The sequence below is a fragment of the Zootoca vivipara genome, chromosome 9 (genome assembly GCF_963506605.1).
Source record: "Zootoca vivipara chromosome 9, rZooViv1.1, whole genome shotgun sequence".
Lineage (NCBI taxonomy): Eukaryota > Metazoa > Chordata > Lepidosauria > Squamata > Lacertidae > Zootoca > Zootoca vivipara.
This window is the reverse complement of record NC_083284.1, coordinates 18,803,009-18,820,933: the sequence shown is the minus strand read 5'-3', so window position 1 is coordinate 18,820,933 and position 17,925 is coordinate 18,803,009. Positions and strand designations below refer to the sequence as shown.

Below are 17,925 nucleotides of genomic sequence, written 5' to 3'. Positions count from 1 at the left end.
GGCTATCATTCTCCAAAGCAGGCATCCCCAAACTGCGGCCCTCCAGATGTTTTGGCCTACAACTCCCATGATCCCTAGCTAACAGGACCAGTGGTCGGGGAAGATGGGAATTGTAGTCCAAAACATCTGGAGGGCTGAAGTTTGGGGATGCCTGCTCCAAAGCTTCTATCCCAGTTCTGCCTTGAAATGCCAGGGATTGAGCCTGGGACCTTTGGGATGCAAAGCCTATGCCAGGCATCCCCAAACTTCAGCCCTCCAGATGTTTTGGACTACAATTCCCATCTTCCCCGACCACTGGTCCTGTTAGCTAGGGATCATGGGAGTTGTAGGCCAAAACATCTGGAGGGCCGCAGTTTGGGGATGCCTGGCCTATGCTGTCAGTACTGCTGAGCTGATCTATGTGGCTTTTAGGAATCAGATGTGCTAAATGAATGAGAACTTGTACACAGTGGCGAAGGAAGGCTCTCTGGCACTTGTGGGGGGGGTGTCGAGGGGCGGGCTGAACCGTCCACAGGGGCAGGGCTGAACCGGCGGCACATGCGGGGTGCCGATACGAACAGTGCATGCACGGCGCCGATACGGATGGTGCCGCTCGAGGAGCTTAGGGACAGCACTCGAGCGGCGCTCTTCATTCCGGAGGTCCGTTCTTAAGCTGAAACCGTTCTTATCCTGAGGTGTACTTTTGCTAATGGGGCCTCCGGCGTGCAATTTCCATTCATATCCTGGGGCAAAGTTCACAGCCAGGAGCAGCCACTTCCAGGTTAGCGGAGCTCATAACCGGAAGCTTTCGTAACTGGAAGCGTTCATAACCAGAGGTACCACTGTAAATTTAAATGCATGCATGTAAAATTTCCCTACTGGCTATCAAAGGTGGAAGAGGAAATAATATGAGCCAGATAGCAGCCTAAGTCTGTGTGTCATCTAGATTTAAAAGGAAAAAAAACTGATATAACATTATGGTCATAAGTAAATGGTATAGCAGTGTCACTATAACTAAAATAGAGTATGGAAAGATCCATGCAGAATCTACTAAAGAGGATGGGTAGGTCTAGTAGTGTGCTTTAGAACTTGATTTATTGAAATCTGACTGCACTAAATAAAAGCTCAGGCTCTGGTCCCCAAGATAGACATTTAGAATGAACAACAGCTGTCCTGCATGCCACATAAATCTTACAAAAACTTAATATAGGATGTTAATAAAAATGTTTAAAAATCCTACTAGGAGTTACCCTGAAAACATTATCCATTCCGTCTTTCTGCAGCCCATAGAGCTCTATAACTGATGCCTTAACAGAAACACCTTTATTTGCACTATCCCAGATCCCCACTGCGGTCTGACAACTTGCTTAATATCCAATTAATGTAACTTTCTTTTGGAGCCATGTGTCCATTATCAGAAGAGAGACCTCAAAGCGACAATATAGTACTGCATTGTATACAGCAAACTTGACTTATTGCAACTTCAGGCATGAAATTAATAGATGTAAGCCATGTTGTGCTGAACTTTCACCGGGATTCAGATTTCATGTTGAACTCTTGTGGGGTGGGGACATTCATTGGAATGCTCTTCCATTGTTGAAATTCCAAATTTCCAGAGAAACATGCTTGGCATTGGGACAATTGTCTCGATTTTGAAGGTTCGCTATAACTTCAGTATAGCTGTAATTGGCAATTCCTTATTTCCCATAATAACCTGTCTCGTGCTTTCTTGTGAGTTTTCATTAGGGTTTTGCGTTCAGGAAAAAAATGAACTGAAGGGAAGGAGTTCAGAGTGGGCATTTATGGATTCCTTTGTTTTGTTTTTGTTAACCCTGGGTAACAACCAATCAGCTTGAGGTTTCAGGGAAAGAGAAAGGAGGATATTTGCTGTGGTGTTATTTGATCTAGTCACCATGGATTGGTGCTATGAGTCCAGGACTTGGACCAAACATATATGAGATTTTAAATAGCATTTTATTCTTTGTGTCTTTCAAAAGTACTTTAAATGGGTTCCCTTCTCCATATATGACTGAAATTGGGCATGTCAGAAATTGGGTTGTAAGAATGCCTGAAAATTTCATGCTGATTGAATGGAAGACATACATACATACATACATACATACATACATACATACATACATACAGGTAAAGGGACCCCTGACCATTAGGTCCAGTTGTGACCGACTCTGGGGTTGCGCGCTCATCTCGCATTATTGGCCGAGGGAGCCGGCGTATAGCTTCCAGGTCATGTGGCCAGCATGACAAAGCTGCTTCTGGCAAACCAGAGCAGCACATGGAAACGCCGTTTACCTTCCCGCTGTAGCGGTTCCTATTTATCTACTTGCACTTTGACGTGCTTTCGAACTGCTAGGTTGGCAGGAGCTGGGACCGAGCAATGGGAGCTCACCCCGTCACAGGGATTCAAACCGCCGACCTTCTGATCAGCAAGCCCTAGGCTCAGTGGTTTAACCACAGCGCCACCTGGGTCCCACATACATACATACATACCGGTAATTTTATTTGTATGGTGCCTTTCCACAGTTCCATGCTTGATGAAACTTACAACATGGAAAAAACATAACTACAATATAACAAAAGTAGTCATAAACAAAATAAAATAAAATTACACAAGCGAATTGAACAATTTCCATATAAATCACAACAAGATCTAAAATAATCAAAGAGTCTGTTCAGCAGCCTTAGCTTTTGTCGCTGGAGTCAGTCAGGGCCCTGCCCTTCCAGGCTAGGTGGGAAAGGTCTGCAGGGCAGGGAGCAGGTCTTCCAGGACTCTCAGCCAAGCTATAGGCATTGCAAGTTATTTGGCATCACCAAAGTTACAGACATCATGAAAGCACCTGGGTCTCCTGTTGTAATCAGTGGGGAATGAAAATGAATTGGAATTTTGTGAATGGGTGAACTTCGCCACAGGACAAATGCTGTTGTAGAATAAGAAATGAAACACATAGAGGTTTTAAAAATGAAAACAAATGCATGTTGAAATGATTTGCCCCTACCTTGCACACACCTAGTTTTCACTGGGAGAGTTCGTTCCAGTGGCTACCAGAAAGAAATAGTTCCCCCCATAATGTGAGCTTTTTCTTCTGATACTTCGCTGCTGCATTTTGTGCCAAATGTTGCTATGCTTGAGGTCAAACTAGAAACGATCCTTTGCATTTAAAGTTCAGTTTTTTCAATGCAAATATCAGATTGGGGGAGGAGCTGATAATTATTGGAAATGCAGCAGTCATAGGCAATAAATTTAACTTTCATCTTAGGACTGAATGAGGGTTAAATTCCTCTTCCACAAGCACTGTGATACCTATAATTACCAGCCTCCAACACTCCAAACCAATGGTGTGTTGTTGTTTTTAATCGGTGCCCGCAAAGGTGAGAATTGGGAAGGGAAATACTATTTCATGAGTGGAAGTCTGCTGGTGTGACATTGGATGTCGACCTGCATACTAAATGCCAAGAGGCATTTAAGTTTCCGGTTAATTTGGCTTACTAGGAGGAAAAAATCCCTACTACAATCTCCATCATGATTTGCTTTTTGCTCATGAGATTTCACTGCAGGTACTTGAGCCTTTGTTGGGTGTGCCGCCCACAACCATACCACAATTTCTACATTGCTTTGACCATGCTTTGATGGTGTTTCCTGCTTGGCAGGGGGTTGGACTGGATGGCCCTTGTGGTCTCTTCCAACTCTATGATTCTATGATCATGTCATTTTCACTATGAGCTCTCAGTGCTACAAAGTTGAGAACTGGAAATAGAGCCAGAAATGGATTTTAGAAAAACCATTGTCAGTATTGGGAGGAGAGGGGTGGGACCCATAAATGATAATGGAAGTTTCAACAGAGCCTTAAGTCTAGTTGTGCCCTACTTTTTCCTTCCTAAAACTGGAATGAATAATTCCCATCCCTCCAAATAATTTGAGATGTTCATTTAAATGCAAGGGAGAATCTAAGCGTTGTACTAACAGCACTTTAACTATTCCTACAGTAAACACACAAGAAGTTAGCAACAAACACTGATAGAACCTTTGAAAATAATTTTTTTTTGTTTCATCAAAAGCCACTTGAGGCATCTTAAATTACTTTTTTTCCCCCTCAAAGCAAGTTACCGACTGTGACACCAGCTGCTCCAGGCACAGATCAACAGAGCCAGAAACTATTGTGGAGTCAAATTCAGCAGCACTTTTTTTTTCTACATTTACCCTAGTAAAGAAATGTGGCAATGATAGTTGAAGTCCCTCAGGTACTTGCCATGCTGCAGTGCTGATACTGTGAGCAAAATAGATCAAGGAGGAGAGACTACAAATCCCTGCTTTGCACTGTTCTCACTTTGAAGCTGGGAGAAAAGTCATTTTTCATTATTGCAGGTACTAATCTCAGCAGATTTGCCTCATTATCTGAAGAAAATGTCCTTTCTTATTATATGGAAGATCAGATTGGCAAGCATTAAAAAAAAACAAAAAACCCTAAAGAGAGATGGCCAGGCTCACATCTTAAAAAGCAGTTGACACCAAACGCCGGTTGTTTGTGTCCCCCAAATAATTTCCTTGCCCCTCCCAAACCTATTAATATTCTGAATTAAAATGTAATTTCAGAAAAGTACAAAAGTTTCTGATTTAAAGTAAATTCCTATTCTCAAAAGTGTTTGTATTATAAACAGTCGTGAGGGATGTTTATTGCCCATGAGCATTTTTTTCAAAATACCTGCGTTCAGTTGATACGTATAAACAACATATACTGAAGTAGAGTTATTTCTTCCTAATCACACAGAAAGCTGCAAAATCACCATTTACACTTAGTGGTAGTGGTTTGTGCTACATGGTCACCCCACCCTTAGTCTTATGTTGAGGTTGCATCACAAGATCTGACATCACTTGACCACTCGAATGCTGGGTAGCTCTCAGCCAAATGTGTGAGCTGACCTCCCTGAAAATGGAAGGGCTCGACCCAGTCTGCTATGTTTAGAGCACAGAGGGATTTACATGGGGCATCCCATATAGTTGTGTTGCCACCTTTCCCTGTGGCACATGCATGTGGATATTCAGAGCATCATATCATTATAGGGAATTAGAGACTTGTGCATAACACCCACTGAGTGCCCATGCACAAACTCTGAAGATGGAGAGCTGAATCAAGGCTTTCTTTGGCTTTGTGGAATCATTCTGCGTGTGGGCACTGGGCCTATGGTGTGCTGGATTGAGCTCAAGGTATTGTAGCTGAATTGGCATAGGATGACCCTATAATGGCTCTTTCATATGGCAATACATCACTTCACATTACAGTCGATGGCTAGTGAACAGGACTTTGTGAACTATCTGCCTGCCACGTTGATACTTTCCACATGATGCACACCCCTCATAAAAACCTAAGGCAGGCATCCCCAAACTTGGCCCTCCAGCTGTTTTGGGACTACAACTCCCATCATCCTTAGCTAATAGGACCAGTGGTCAGGGATGATGGGAATTGTAGTCCCAAAACAGCTGGAGGGCCGAATATGGGGATGCCTGACCTAAGGGCTCTGCTGGATCAGGCCAATGGGCCATGTTGTCCACCATCCTGCTCTAACAGCAGCCAACCAGATGCGTATGGGACTCTCCCTGCATGTGATTCCCAGCGACTGAGATTCAGAGACATACTGCCTCTCACACTGGAGGCATTATATGGCCACCATGCCTATTAGATATTGATAACCTTATCTTCGAAGAATTTGTCCATTCCCTTTGGAAGCCATTCAAGTTGGCACTTTGTGTGGGAGTAATGTGAATCAGTTTGGAATCCGAAAGCAAATCTAAGTTTTGGAATGGTTAAGCCTTTTCATGAATAAGAAGCCAAACCCAATAACAGGAAGTATGTATGGAAAGAGACAAATCCCAGACATTAGCATTCAATCTACTGAGAGTTTAGAAGCAACTCTTGGGTCTCATAGTGATCTAATTTCACTCTGTCACCCTTGCGGCACTATCACCGTTGCAATGTAGGAAGCCGATTATACCGAGTCAGGCCATTGGTCCATCCAACTCAGTATTGTCAACACTGACTGGCACTAGCTCTCCAATGTATCAGACAGGCTTCCTTCCCAGCCATACCTAAAGTTGCTGTGCATTGAACCTCAGGCGTTTTGCATGCAAACCATGTGCACTGAGCCACAGCCTTCGAGCTTTCGCTTTTCTGCAGTATTGACTGGGAAATAGAATTATTCACAGGTGAAAGGGTCAGAGTGTAAAGTTGAGAAGCCAAGTCCGTTCTTTTGTTCACTTTGCTTATTTCCACTAACATATTCATGGTGTTCTGAGGCTGAAAATGGTGGACTGTTATGGGATTGCAAGTGATAGTCAGGAAAACACATGCTTGAGAAGTGCGGCCAAAGCTAAAAAGGTGTGTACAATGCGCTTGTTTCATAAAATTTATAAACCACTTGCTTGTAAAAAGAAAACCCCTCAAAGCAAGAAAAGATAAAACAATAAATTCAAGAAAAATTCATAACCAAACAAACAAAAGTTAAAATACTAATTACAGGTAGGTAGCCGTGTTGGTCTGAGTCGAAGCAAAATAATAATAATAATAAAATTCCTTCAGTAGCACCTTAAAGACCAACTAAGTTTATATTTTGGTATACCAAAATATAAACTTAGTTGGTCTTTAAGGTGCTACTGAAGGAATTTTTTTTATTAAAATACTAAAACATTTTACAGTTACCTCAACTTTCTAAGCATCTGGGTTGACTTACCTAAACAAGAATGTTTTAGCAGGTGACAAAAAGCGTACAGTGAAGTTTCCTGCTTGATCTCAATAGACAGGGAGCTCAGAAGGTATCTCTAGCTACATAAAATTTTAATTCTTACATATTGCAGTATCTTTTACAGTTCCTTTACCTTACACAAAACACCATGTCTTCCATTTAGTATTGCTTTGTTTGAATTGTTTCTTGATCCACTCATTTGAAGTTGCGTAAAGGTAAAGGGGCCCCTGACCATCCGGTCCAGTCGTGTCCGACTCTGGTGTTGTGGCGTTCATCTCGCTCTATAGGCCGAGGGACCCGGCGTTTGTCCACAGATAGCTTCCGGGTCATGTGGCCAGCATGACAAAGCTGCTTGTGGCGAACCAGAGCAGTGCATGGAAACACTGTTTACCTGCCCGCTGGAGCGGTCCCTATTTATCTACTTGCACTTTGATGTGCTTTCGAACTGCTAGGTGGGCAGGAGCTGGGCAGGAGCTGGGACCGAGCAACGGGAGCTCACCCCGTTGCAGGGATTCAAACCGCCGACCTTCTGATCAGCAAGCCCTAGACTCTGTGGTTTATCCCACAGCGCCACCTGGGCCCATATTTTAGAGTCCAGGAGTTGAGATGTACATGTAGAAATGGTAGCTACTTCTAGCAGACATTTTATTTCCCACGCGCCCAACATTGCAGTGTTTTTCTAGGAACGGGTTATTTTGTGAAACACAAGTGGGGTCAAATTCACTCTAGCTGGCGCCCTGGTCCTAATCATGTTTGCCTGGGAGTAAGTCCTATTGGTCTCAGCAGGAACTTACTTCCAAATAACCGTGTCTGTATTGGCACAAAGTAACAACAACAACAGCTTTTCTCTGTCGCAGGAGTCACAGGGCAGATTGCCTAGAAGCATTGAATTATCACAGGAAATCAGGAAGAAAGTCACTTTATTTGCTATTTGTCTCTAGGATAAAAAAATGTGAATTGTGCAATGATTTTGTCAATATTACACAAAGCCTTCAAAATCTAAAATAAATTACTTTACAATCTCAAGGCTCCTATTGATTTTCTAATGATCTCAAATGGAACACATTCCATTTCCAACTCTGGCAAATTGCTTGCTCCCTGGAGAATTCCTATTGGATTTCTATTAAAGGGGAGGTTAAAACCATTCCCCGGAAATCTAGGGGAGAGGGTGGGCAGGGGGAATGAGGCTTTTGTGTGGGCTGAGCTCTCTGTAAATGGGTATTTAACCTCTGACCAATGACGGCAGGCCTCTTTCAGTTCTATTAGGCCAACAGCAAGCTACTATAATTAAATAAAAAAAACTGTTTAGAGCCCCACTGAACATGTCCTGGGAATTAAAGCATATGGTAAGGATTGGGGGGAAGAATACTTTCCATATGCTAATGACCCTTGATGTCTGAAATAAATTAGATCCATTAGAGTTTATGCTCAATAAAAGAAAGACTTTAAGCACTCCAAAGTTAGTGACTCGAGACCGATTTTTGGCTCTGAAATTCAATCTGCCTACTTATTAATTCTTAGTGAGGCTCCTGAGCAGACAGGAGATGCAAAATTATAATAGTGTGCTGAATCAGAATTTTAAAATACCATGGGTTTCCTTTCCTTTCCCTTTTTTTCTTTTTAAATTAAACCATTCTTCATGTGTTGTTTGGTTTTTTGGTTTTTGGTTTTAAAAAAGCTCCCTTTGTTAATTTGATTTTGTTCCCATCTTTTTTTTCTTTTAAAGGTTTCATTTACCCTATTTCAACCGAACAGAGAACCCAGAATGAATATGGATTTTCTTGTAAGTGTTGTTTGATATTATGTTCTTAGATACCAATTTCCTACTTCCAAGATTTACTTTCAGCCTAACTTGTATGTGTTTTGCTAGCTTTAAAGACGTGTATTGGCTGCTACAGTAAAGAAACCAGTGTAGATAATGGGATGAGAAAAGGATGGCAGAAAAACATGTGGAAGCAAGAGACTGAGAGAAGTGTATTCAGATCCCCACAGAAGCCAGAGAACAGGAAGCATAACATGGCTGCAAACATGTGATTTGTATTAAGGAAGGGAAACTTGCAAGAGGCACTATATGGTTGGCAGATTTTGCTTCTGCTCTTGTTTGAGAAGACTGAATAAAATAAGTGGCAACATTTGCAAAACGGAGCCTTTAAATTCCATTAGCACAGAGTAAATTGAACTTGATCATTCCTTCTTGGAGATTTCTCCATTTTCAGCTCTGTTGGGGAGTTTAAAGGAAACAAAGAACAAAAAAGTGTGTTTTCCCTTTTCTTTTCTTTTTTAAGAAAAGTGTTGTCTTTATACAGAAAGAATGCAAAGTGGCTTGCTAAAAAAAAACATTGTTGATGTGTTTGTATTTCCTAATCATAGCCTGCTTAAAAATAATAATGCTGGGATTTTTGTCCCTCTCTACATCAAAACTGTGCATCAAATTTGTGTTACATACTTAAGCCTTTTGGAAAGATACCTTGAGGGAGGGTATGTGCAAAGAGTGGCATTAAGTATTACACTGGGATTAGCAAAGGAGATGTGTTACAAGCAGATAGTGAAAATTCTCACAAGCTGGACAGGCTCCCTCAGGAGAACTACTGAAAATCCTGGCTTGCTTTTAGAGGTTTTTATAGCACTTGAATCTGTACTGAATTCTGAGAATAAATGTAGCAAAATGAGTAAGCTGGGAAATTCTAGCTCAGTTCAGCTGTGAACTTGGTAGGCAAACAACTGTTTCTAAGCTTTTGCCCCAATATGGAGCTAATAGGCAAACAACTGTTTCTAAGCTTTTGCCCCAATATGGAGTCCTATGTTACAGAGTTGTTGTAAGGGTTCATGGGATAATCTTATGTGAAACATTCTGGACACTCAGATGTGTTCTGTACATTGCTTTCTTTCTTGTTGAGTCAGTATTAACTCTGCCCTTCTGTTTAAAAAGTTGTCCTGTACATTAAAAGTAAAAGAATCACAACAGCGTAAAGCCACATTTAGAGCAGAACCATGAGGCATGATCCAAGAACACACAGAGAGACCAAACTTTTGCTGATAAGACATTAAAGTACGCAGAGCGTTCTAGAGCTAGAACACATTAGCTTCAAAAGACTTTGCCACCGGTTGCCAGACACCTCACTTCAGAGGGTTGAAGAAGAACCTTCAAACACTATTAATGCATGGACAGATGCACAGGGCAGAAAGGCAGTCCTTCAGCTAGTATTACCCTGCTTTGTGCACATAGTTCAGACTCCATCCCCAGAGTTAAGTCCAGTATGTGTTTCAAGCCATGGCGACATTTGACTGGATTGTCGCTGTCAGCCCACACTGGAGGCTGGAGAAACTCTTGAGCCTTTCCTAATTCTTTTGGGCAACTGCTGTAGGCTTCCTCTGCTTGGCAGATGGCAAACCCTTGAATTCTATCCATTTGCTTATAAATGCGGGAGGGGGCCTTAAATCCCAAGATCGCTTTCAAGTCAAAGTCTTGAAAAAGAGCTTTTTTTAAAAAAAACAGTTATTTTTATATTATATTTATTGTTGATTAGGAGCCTGTAGGAAACATTTCTTTGTCAGTTGTGCGACACTTTCCATCAGGTTCCTGGTGTGTTACAGAGCTTCCATAATGGCTGGTCCACTTTAGGGCTGCCATTGGGAAACTGTGAGCTTTCCGTTGTGATTAGCCTACAATTTAGCAGATGTTCTGCTGAACCAAGCATTCCTATTGTGCTATGCATGAAAGCTGGAGCCCAACACCATCTAGAGGGCCATAGGTTCCCCAACCTTGCTTTAGAGGAAGCATACTGTGCTATTCAGCAGCAGTGTACCCACAGCTCCTTAGTCATGAGAGCGCCCATGGAGCTTTCCTTGTCCCTTGAATAGAGGGGGCAATTCTCCACATATGTGGATCCTGGCGTGGATTGCTAGCTTGTTTACTGCAGACAAGGGAGATCTGCAGGGCCAACTCAAGCCATCTTGCTGCCTAAGGTGAAGGACAAGATGACACTTTTCCCAATGGGACATACAGAAACCAGTTGGGTTGGCAGTTTGATCTTACTACAGTACTGGTGAACAGAAAGTATCTTCACCTGCGATTGAGGTCAGCCAGCTAGCGTAAAGGGTAGAGGGCAGGCCACATGGCACTCACAACTGTGTCTCCTCCTCACCCCTCAGTATCTGCTGCCTGAAGCAGCTGCCTCACTCTGTCTAATCATAGGGCTGTGCCTGGATATCTGTATATGTATGCAGGGGAATTCTAAACTACACAAGCAATCACATTGAATATCTTGATGGAAACTTTGCAACTAACTGAAGGCACAGTTATGTGCTCTTAAGCCCCCTTTCAGGCCATGAAATTTTGGCATATAAGTTTCCCTTAAGGAATATGCTTGATCAACATCAGATTTGGAAGATGACTGCCATTTTCTGTACTTGTTTAGTTTAAGGTTGGCTTGCTTTGTAAAAAGTGAAACGTTCAGTGTAAGGGCAGGGAGGAAGAAAGAAAGTCTGTTTTATGATCACATTGCCTTGATGAATTAGCATTGATAATTTCACCATGAACTGCTATGGTGAATACCTCTTTTGATTAAATTTGCCTTGTTCATCCGGTTATAAACAGTATGTTATTCTACCTCCTTACAAGAAAGAGAGATACATAGGTGAAGAATTAGAAAACAGCTATGAGAATTATTTTTTAATAAATATAAATATCTACTAAAAGTGGGGAGTTTTTGAAGTAGTTTTTAAATTAGCCTACAAAACTGGTAGTATGCATCTGTAGGAAAGGATAGTAATGTATAAGTACACTTTCATACATTCCTGAGACCATAATTAATACTTTATGCTTCTGTGCCCCAACCCACCTACTTTCCCCCCAGCTGCTCCTGATTCAGATGACGTAGCTCTCTATGTCGGGATTGTGATAGCCGTGATCGTGTGCCTGGCTATTTCAGTGATCGTCGCATTATTCATCTACAGGAAGAACCACCGGGACTTTGAGTCGGATATTATAGACTCCTCAGCGCTAAATGGTGGATTTCAGCCTGTTAATATCAAAGCTGCGAGGCAAGGTTAGTTTCCCCTTGGCCTTTTAGATTGAGCATAAAAAGACAATCTCTAGGGCCGTGTGAATTACAGTACATTTCCTGAAGGGGTCCTAGCACCTAGGACCCCCTATAAGGAATCAAAATGTGTGTGTGTGTGTGTGTGTGTGTGTGTGTGTGTGTGTGTGTACAGTCATACATTGGTTTAAGTACGCTTCAGTACGCTCCACGGACCCGTCTGGAATGGATTAATCCACTTTCCATTATTTCAATGGAAAAGTTCACTTCAGGTTAAGTATGCTTCAGGTTAAATACGGACTTCCAGAACCAATTACACTCATATTTTGGGTTAAATACGCTTCAGGTTAAGTACTCCGTAGACCATCTGGAACAGATTAATCCATTTTCCATTACTTTCAATGGGAAACTTTGCTTCAGGTTAAGTACACTTCAGGTTAAGTACAGACTTCTGGAACCAATTGTGTACTTAAACCGAGGTACCACTGTATAAACTTATCTTTCTACCAGGTTTAGTGACAGCTAGTAACTTGAATGGCCATCTTTTAAAAGAGGATTAGACAACTTTATGGAAGAGAAGACTATCAATGGCTATAATGGATATGTTCTCCCTCCACTCTTGGAGCCTCTGAATACCATTTCCTAAGAACCACAAGCAGGGAGAGCACTGTTGCACTCAGGTCTTGCCCATGTGCATCTCGTTGGCCTTTGTGTGAACAGAATGCTGGACTAGATGGTCCTTTGGCCTCATCCACCAAATCACTGAATTGGAAGGACCATGGGGATCATCTGCTCCAATCCCCTGCAGTGTAGGAATCTTTTACTCAACATGGGACTTGAACCCACAACCCTGAGGTTAAGAGTCTCATGCTCTACCGACTGAGCTATCCAATAAGGTTTTCATTTTGTTTTATGTATTTGTTTCCTGGGACAAGTGCTAAACGGCAGGTCATGGAATTATGGATCAACAATTAATCCACAGGATGAAGACAGAATGTAGGTTTTCACTGAATGCTATCAATTTACCTTCCCTTATCGTCCATAATCCCATTTTAAACCTATTAGCTTCCCTTTCATTGTGGCGAATCTAGATGGTAAGTCTCTTCAATCAGGAGTCTGTTTTTGGTACAGGGTTTGGAGACACCAGGACCAAATCCAGCCTCAGATCATTCAACCTGCAGCCTTCAGTAGTACAGCCCAGGGGGATGGGAAATATATTGATGATATAAATTGACCCTTAGGCTTGATTGTGCTCATAAATATTTGTGGCTATGATGCTTCAGAAAATGAAGGCGTTTAAGCCTCTTGGCACTTGATAAAAAGCACTTGATGAGGCTACAAGTCTTTTTTTTCTTTTAAGAAATCATATTTTGCAAATTAAAATTAAATCAAGTCGGAAGTAAACATAGGCAGAGCTTTGTCCAATGCAGAAGATTAGCAGAGCTGCAGTTTGGTTGCCAAGGATTCATTTAAATCATTGCTGCAGAAGGCACTCAAGAAGATGCCACAGGCAACAATTCAGTCCTGACTAGGAATGATAAAGTACATGATTTCATAGTTATTTGGAATTCTCTGTTTCCTTTTCCTGTTCCATTTGAATGCATAGGCAATCAAATGGTTTTGCGGCCAGCTTTTTGCATGAAAAGTATGGCAGAGAACATTTCCTCCAGAGAAATTTGGAGTTGGACTCCAGTTGCCATGACTGTAGCCTTATTAACTGTTGTCCTCTGTCCAGTACTTTAAATCCAGTCCTGACTTATTGCTCCATCACCATCATCATTATTAAACATTTGCTGGTAGACTTACTTCTATACTATAGAAATCCCATATAACCAAACAAAGTGCATGTGAACCAGACACTTTCAAACTTGAGTCAAAATTAGTACTGAGGGGAGAGAGAATTTGCATTCAGAAACACAATTATAAATAACGAAGCATACTTGGCAGGAGCTGAAAGAAAAAAATTCTGAGTTTCACACTTCAAAACTTTACTAATATTTTGGCATGAATTTTGGGTTTCATTATTGCTAGCTGTTGGGCTTCATGAGGAGAAAGACAGTTTTCAAAATTCTGAGCTTGGGTTCTGCTGCTAAAACCAATATTAAAAGTTATGGGATTTGTCTAGTCTTGGGTTTTTGGAGCTTTGCTGACCTAATGCTAACAAATTATTGGTTTTCAGAGACTTGGTAGAGTAATAGGCATGTTCATTTTTCCCTGAAGTGCATTAGTCTCCTTTCAGACAGGCTTTGGAGTTGTTGCAGTTTTTGAAATATTTTTGACTTGTATAGTAAAGAGAGGAATTCTTTAAGGTTACTTTCCTTTATTTTCCTTTATTTTCATTATTTCCAGTAGTATGTTCAATTAGAATGAATTTCCCTTTTAACCTGTTGACGAAAGCAAGGATGTAAATCATATGGATCCAGCTAATTATCGCCTCTCATTACATCAAGTAAGGAATAACAACTTTTTCTTTTCTAGACAAGCACTTCTCTATGTCTCCATGTAAATCAGGGTTACCTAAACTGGTGTTCTCAACATCTGGAGAGCATCATATTAGCTACCCTTGATATAGATATTCATCCTGGATTTCATCTGCCACAAAGCCACATTATTATTATTTTTAACTCCAGCCAATATTGCACCTAGTAAAGAGTCTATCTTATGCATAATAATTTCCATATTACTTGTCTTTTCTTTTTATTAACACAGACCTCCTAGCTGTGCCTCCAGACCTCACTTCTGCTGCAGCCATGTATAGGGGCCCCGTCTACGCTTTGCATGATGTGTCAGATAAAATCCCAATGACCAACTCACCCATTCTTGATCCACTTCCCAACTTGAAGATCAAGGTGTTCAACAATTCGGGTGCAGTCACTCCACAGGATGAGCTGTCCGACTTTTCGTCCAAACTCTCCCCGCAGATCACTCAATCCTTGCTGGATAACGAAGCATTAAACATTAAAAACCAGAGTCTTGCACGGCACACAGACCCATCGTGCACTGCTTTTAGCACCTTCAACTCTCTTGGAGGTCATCTGATTGTACCAAATTCAGGTAAGTGACTTCAAATAGTTCTTTTTTATTTTTATTTTTAAAAAAACCACCTGACTGATGTGTGCAGAAATATCATTTAAAGCGTATATATATATATATGTGTGTGTGTGTGTGTGTGTGTGTGCGCGCACACACACCAGCAAATAAAATTATTTAGGTCACTCTTAGAAATCTATGTCTTCTGTGTTTAGACCAAAGAGTGCTTTCTCCCATTGGGGTTTATTCAGCTATTACACATATTCGCTCCCCAAAGCCCTGGCCTTCTTTAGCAGAAAATTGCAAAGCTCTGAGTCATTGCCTTCAGAAGCACTGGCCTCTCAACTTCCATGTGTGAAGTGGGATTCAGAACCCTTGACCTTTTCTTTCATGCAGCACCAAAAGACAAACCAACCTTCAAGGCAGAAAGCCTCACTGTTGGCACTAGACATAAAAGGACAAATTAATTACAAAACAATTTAGTCATTCCAAGTTTCGGTTTGCTGTAAACACCATGGACAGAAAGGAAGATGCTTAGAATACAAAGATTTTTTATTTTTCTCGGTGCAGATTCCAGTGCAAAGCATTCCTCTTGCTGCATTGAACCATTCAATATATATGTGTTTTTATATTTGAAAGTTTTTATGCAATATTTAGGGGGTTCAAATAGGGAAAGTTCTTTTTTCAGGATTATAATGCTCATTTTCAGAAGCACATATAAATGCACACAGAGCATTGAAAAGGAAGGGTTTCTAGCTGAATAGGGGGAACTCGCTGTGCATTTAACTAATGCATGTTTGGGCTATCAGGAATTTTCACAAATGTGCATAGCTCTGGGGTGGAGTATGCTACCACAATGCCACCACCCCACCCTTCCTAGGTGTCCATTGTACCCATTTAGAACATCTGAAAAAGGGTAGCCTGGATAGCTCAGTTGGTTAGAGCATGGCGCTGATAACACCAAGGTTGTAGGCTCAATCCCTGTATGGGACAGCTGCATGTTCCTGCATTGCAGGGACTCGATGAACTTCAGGGTCCCTTCCAACTCTACAACTCTATGATTCTATGATATTGCATACTGATTTAAGGAATCCCCCTTCTCCCCCCAAAACAACAGCAGCAGCAGCACCTTAGCAGGATGTTGGGGGCCCTCCTGAACAAACATAGGGAAATGCATAGGAAGTTACCTTATACAGAGTCGGAGCAATGGCTAGCTCAATACTGTCGCTGGCAGTGGTTCTCCAGTCTTCCCATCCCAACCTGAAGGAAGCAGGGGTTGAACTAGGGATCTTCTGCAAGAAAGCAGAAGATCTATCTGTTTGTTATAGTTCTTCCCCTGAACATGAGGTTGTGGGGGGCGCTGGGAGGCAAGGGGTTGCTGAACAGATATGAAACTTGCATTCCATTAACTTCCTTAATTTATTTTAGGATCATGATCTGGTTTGGAGTGATTCCTAACTCCCCATGCCCTATTCAACAATATTCAGGACTGACTACCGCCACATCTAAAGGGTAGACGATGGCCAGATAAACGGATACCTTCTGGGCGGCAGAAATAAAATGCTCCTGTTGTTTCAAGGGGCAATGCTTTGCTGGCCTTTCTAAAAGTTTAATTAAATGAGAATTGCCAAGGGAAACGATCCCATTACTACTGTTTGGAATAGTAGATGTAATTGTTGTTTTCCCCTCCTTCGTTTTTACAATGTAAGCAACAGAGCAGCCATCTGCTTGTTCCTTAAATAAAACAAAAAGGGAGAGGGGAAACACCCCCTTTTCTGACTCCTACATTGCTGGAGACGAGCGGAAGAGGCATCAGCAAGTTAATAAACTGCCAGGTAAAAGCATCAAGGTAGCCATAAAGCATCCTGCTTTGTTACCAGGTCTGAGTGGGATTTTGGCATGCAGAGCCATGTGTTCCCAAGCTCCTTCCTCAAAAGGTCAGCCTGCCTTTCTTTTCCACTCTTTATTTTATCTGCTTCTCTCTCTTTCTCTCTCTCTCTCTCTCTCTCTTCGTTGTTCTGCAGGAGTAAGTTTGCTGATTCCTGCAGGGGCCGTTCCCCAGGGGAGAGTCTATGAAATGTATGTGACAGTTCACCGAAAAGAAAACATGAGGTAAAAGAAGTCTCTGCTTACGGTGCATTTGCTTTAGCACTAATTGCAGGGAGGAGGCAAAGTGTGTGAACACAGCGTTCTGATCAGCATATATCTGTATCGACACAGGGCTGGAAAAGCTGCTGAGGCCACAGAATGGTTTGCAGGCGGAATCAGAAAATGGAACACTCGTGTGTGTGTGTGTGTGTGTGTGTGTGTAAATCTAACCAGAGGTCTCTCTCACGCGGTGTAGGAATTTGAATTTTGCAGCTACTCAGCTCTCAGCTTCATGCCAGTACAGTGGTGCCTCACTTAACGAATGCCCTGCTTAACAAAATTTCCGCTTAACAAAAGGATTTTTCGAGCGGAGGTTGCCTCGCTAGACGAATTTGTTTTATGAAAAAATCGTCTAGCGAATCGCGGTTTCCCATAGGAATGCATTGAAATTCAATTAATGCGTTCCTATGGGCAAAACAAACAAAAAACAAAAAAAATTCAATGCATTCCTATGGGATTCGCTAGACGAATTTTTCGTTATAAGAAAAGACCCGTGGAACGGATTAAATTCGTCTAGCGAGGCACCACTGTATTCAAGGGGTGGGGGGAAGCAGCAGCCTTGAAGGTGCTCTTCAACAAGGCTGTATCCAACTCCCTCCTACCCATCCATCTCCAAAAATTGTCACACACACAAAAAACTCACCAGCATGGCAGACCAGTATTATTCTGAAATCCAGGATATAGGAACGTTGATCACAAATAATAATAATAATAATAATAATAATAATAATAATAATAATAATTTTTTATTTATATCCTGCCCTCCCCAGTCAAAACCGGGCTCAGGGCGGCTAACACCAATCAAATTACAATAAGATATTAAAGAAAAAACACACAATTAAAATACAGATTAAAATACAACTGCACATTTTACGAAAACACCAATAGAAATAATCATCAGTGGTAGTTGCGTGCCGATGACCTGTCACCCGCGTGGAGTAAATAAGACACAAGGACACGTGATTTTAGGTTAATG

The 17,925-nt window shown here is 41.6% G+C and overlaps 1 protein-coding gene across 2 annotated transcripts in view; it reads left to right on the top strand.

Annotated features, from left to right (window-relative positions):
• Positions 1–17,925, top strand: part of UNC5C (unc-5 netrin receptor C) — a 318,735-nt gene that overhangs the window by 271,790 nt on the left and 29,020 nt on the right. For both annotated transcript variants that reach the window (XM_060278455.1, XM_035111588.2), the window contains 4 exons: positions 8,459–8,515; positions 11,589–11,780; positions 14,481–14,825; positions 16,826–16,913. In XM_060278455.1, the coding sequence (XP_060134438.1) occupies positions 8,459–8,515; positions 11,589–11,780; positions 14,481–14,825; positions 16,826–16,913 (682 nt within the window). The remainder of the gene's footprint in view (positions 1–8,458; positions 8,516–11,588; positions 11,781–14,480; positions 14,826–16,825; positions 16,914–17,925) is intronic.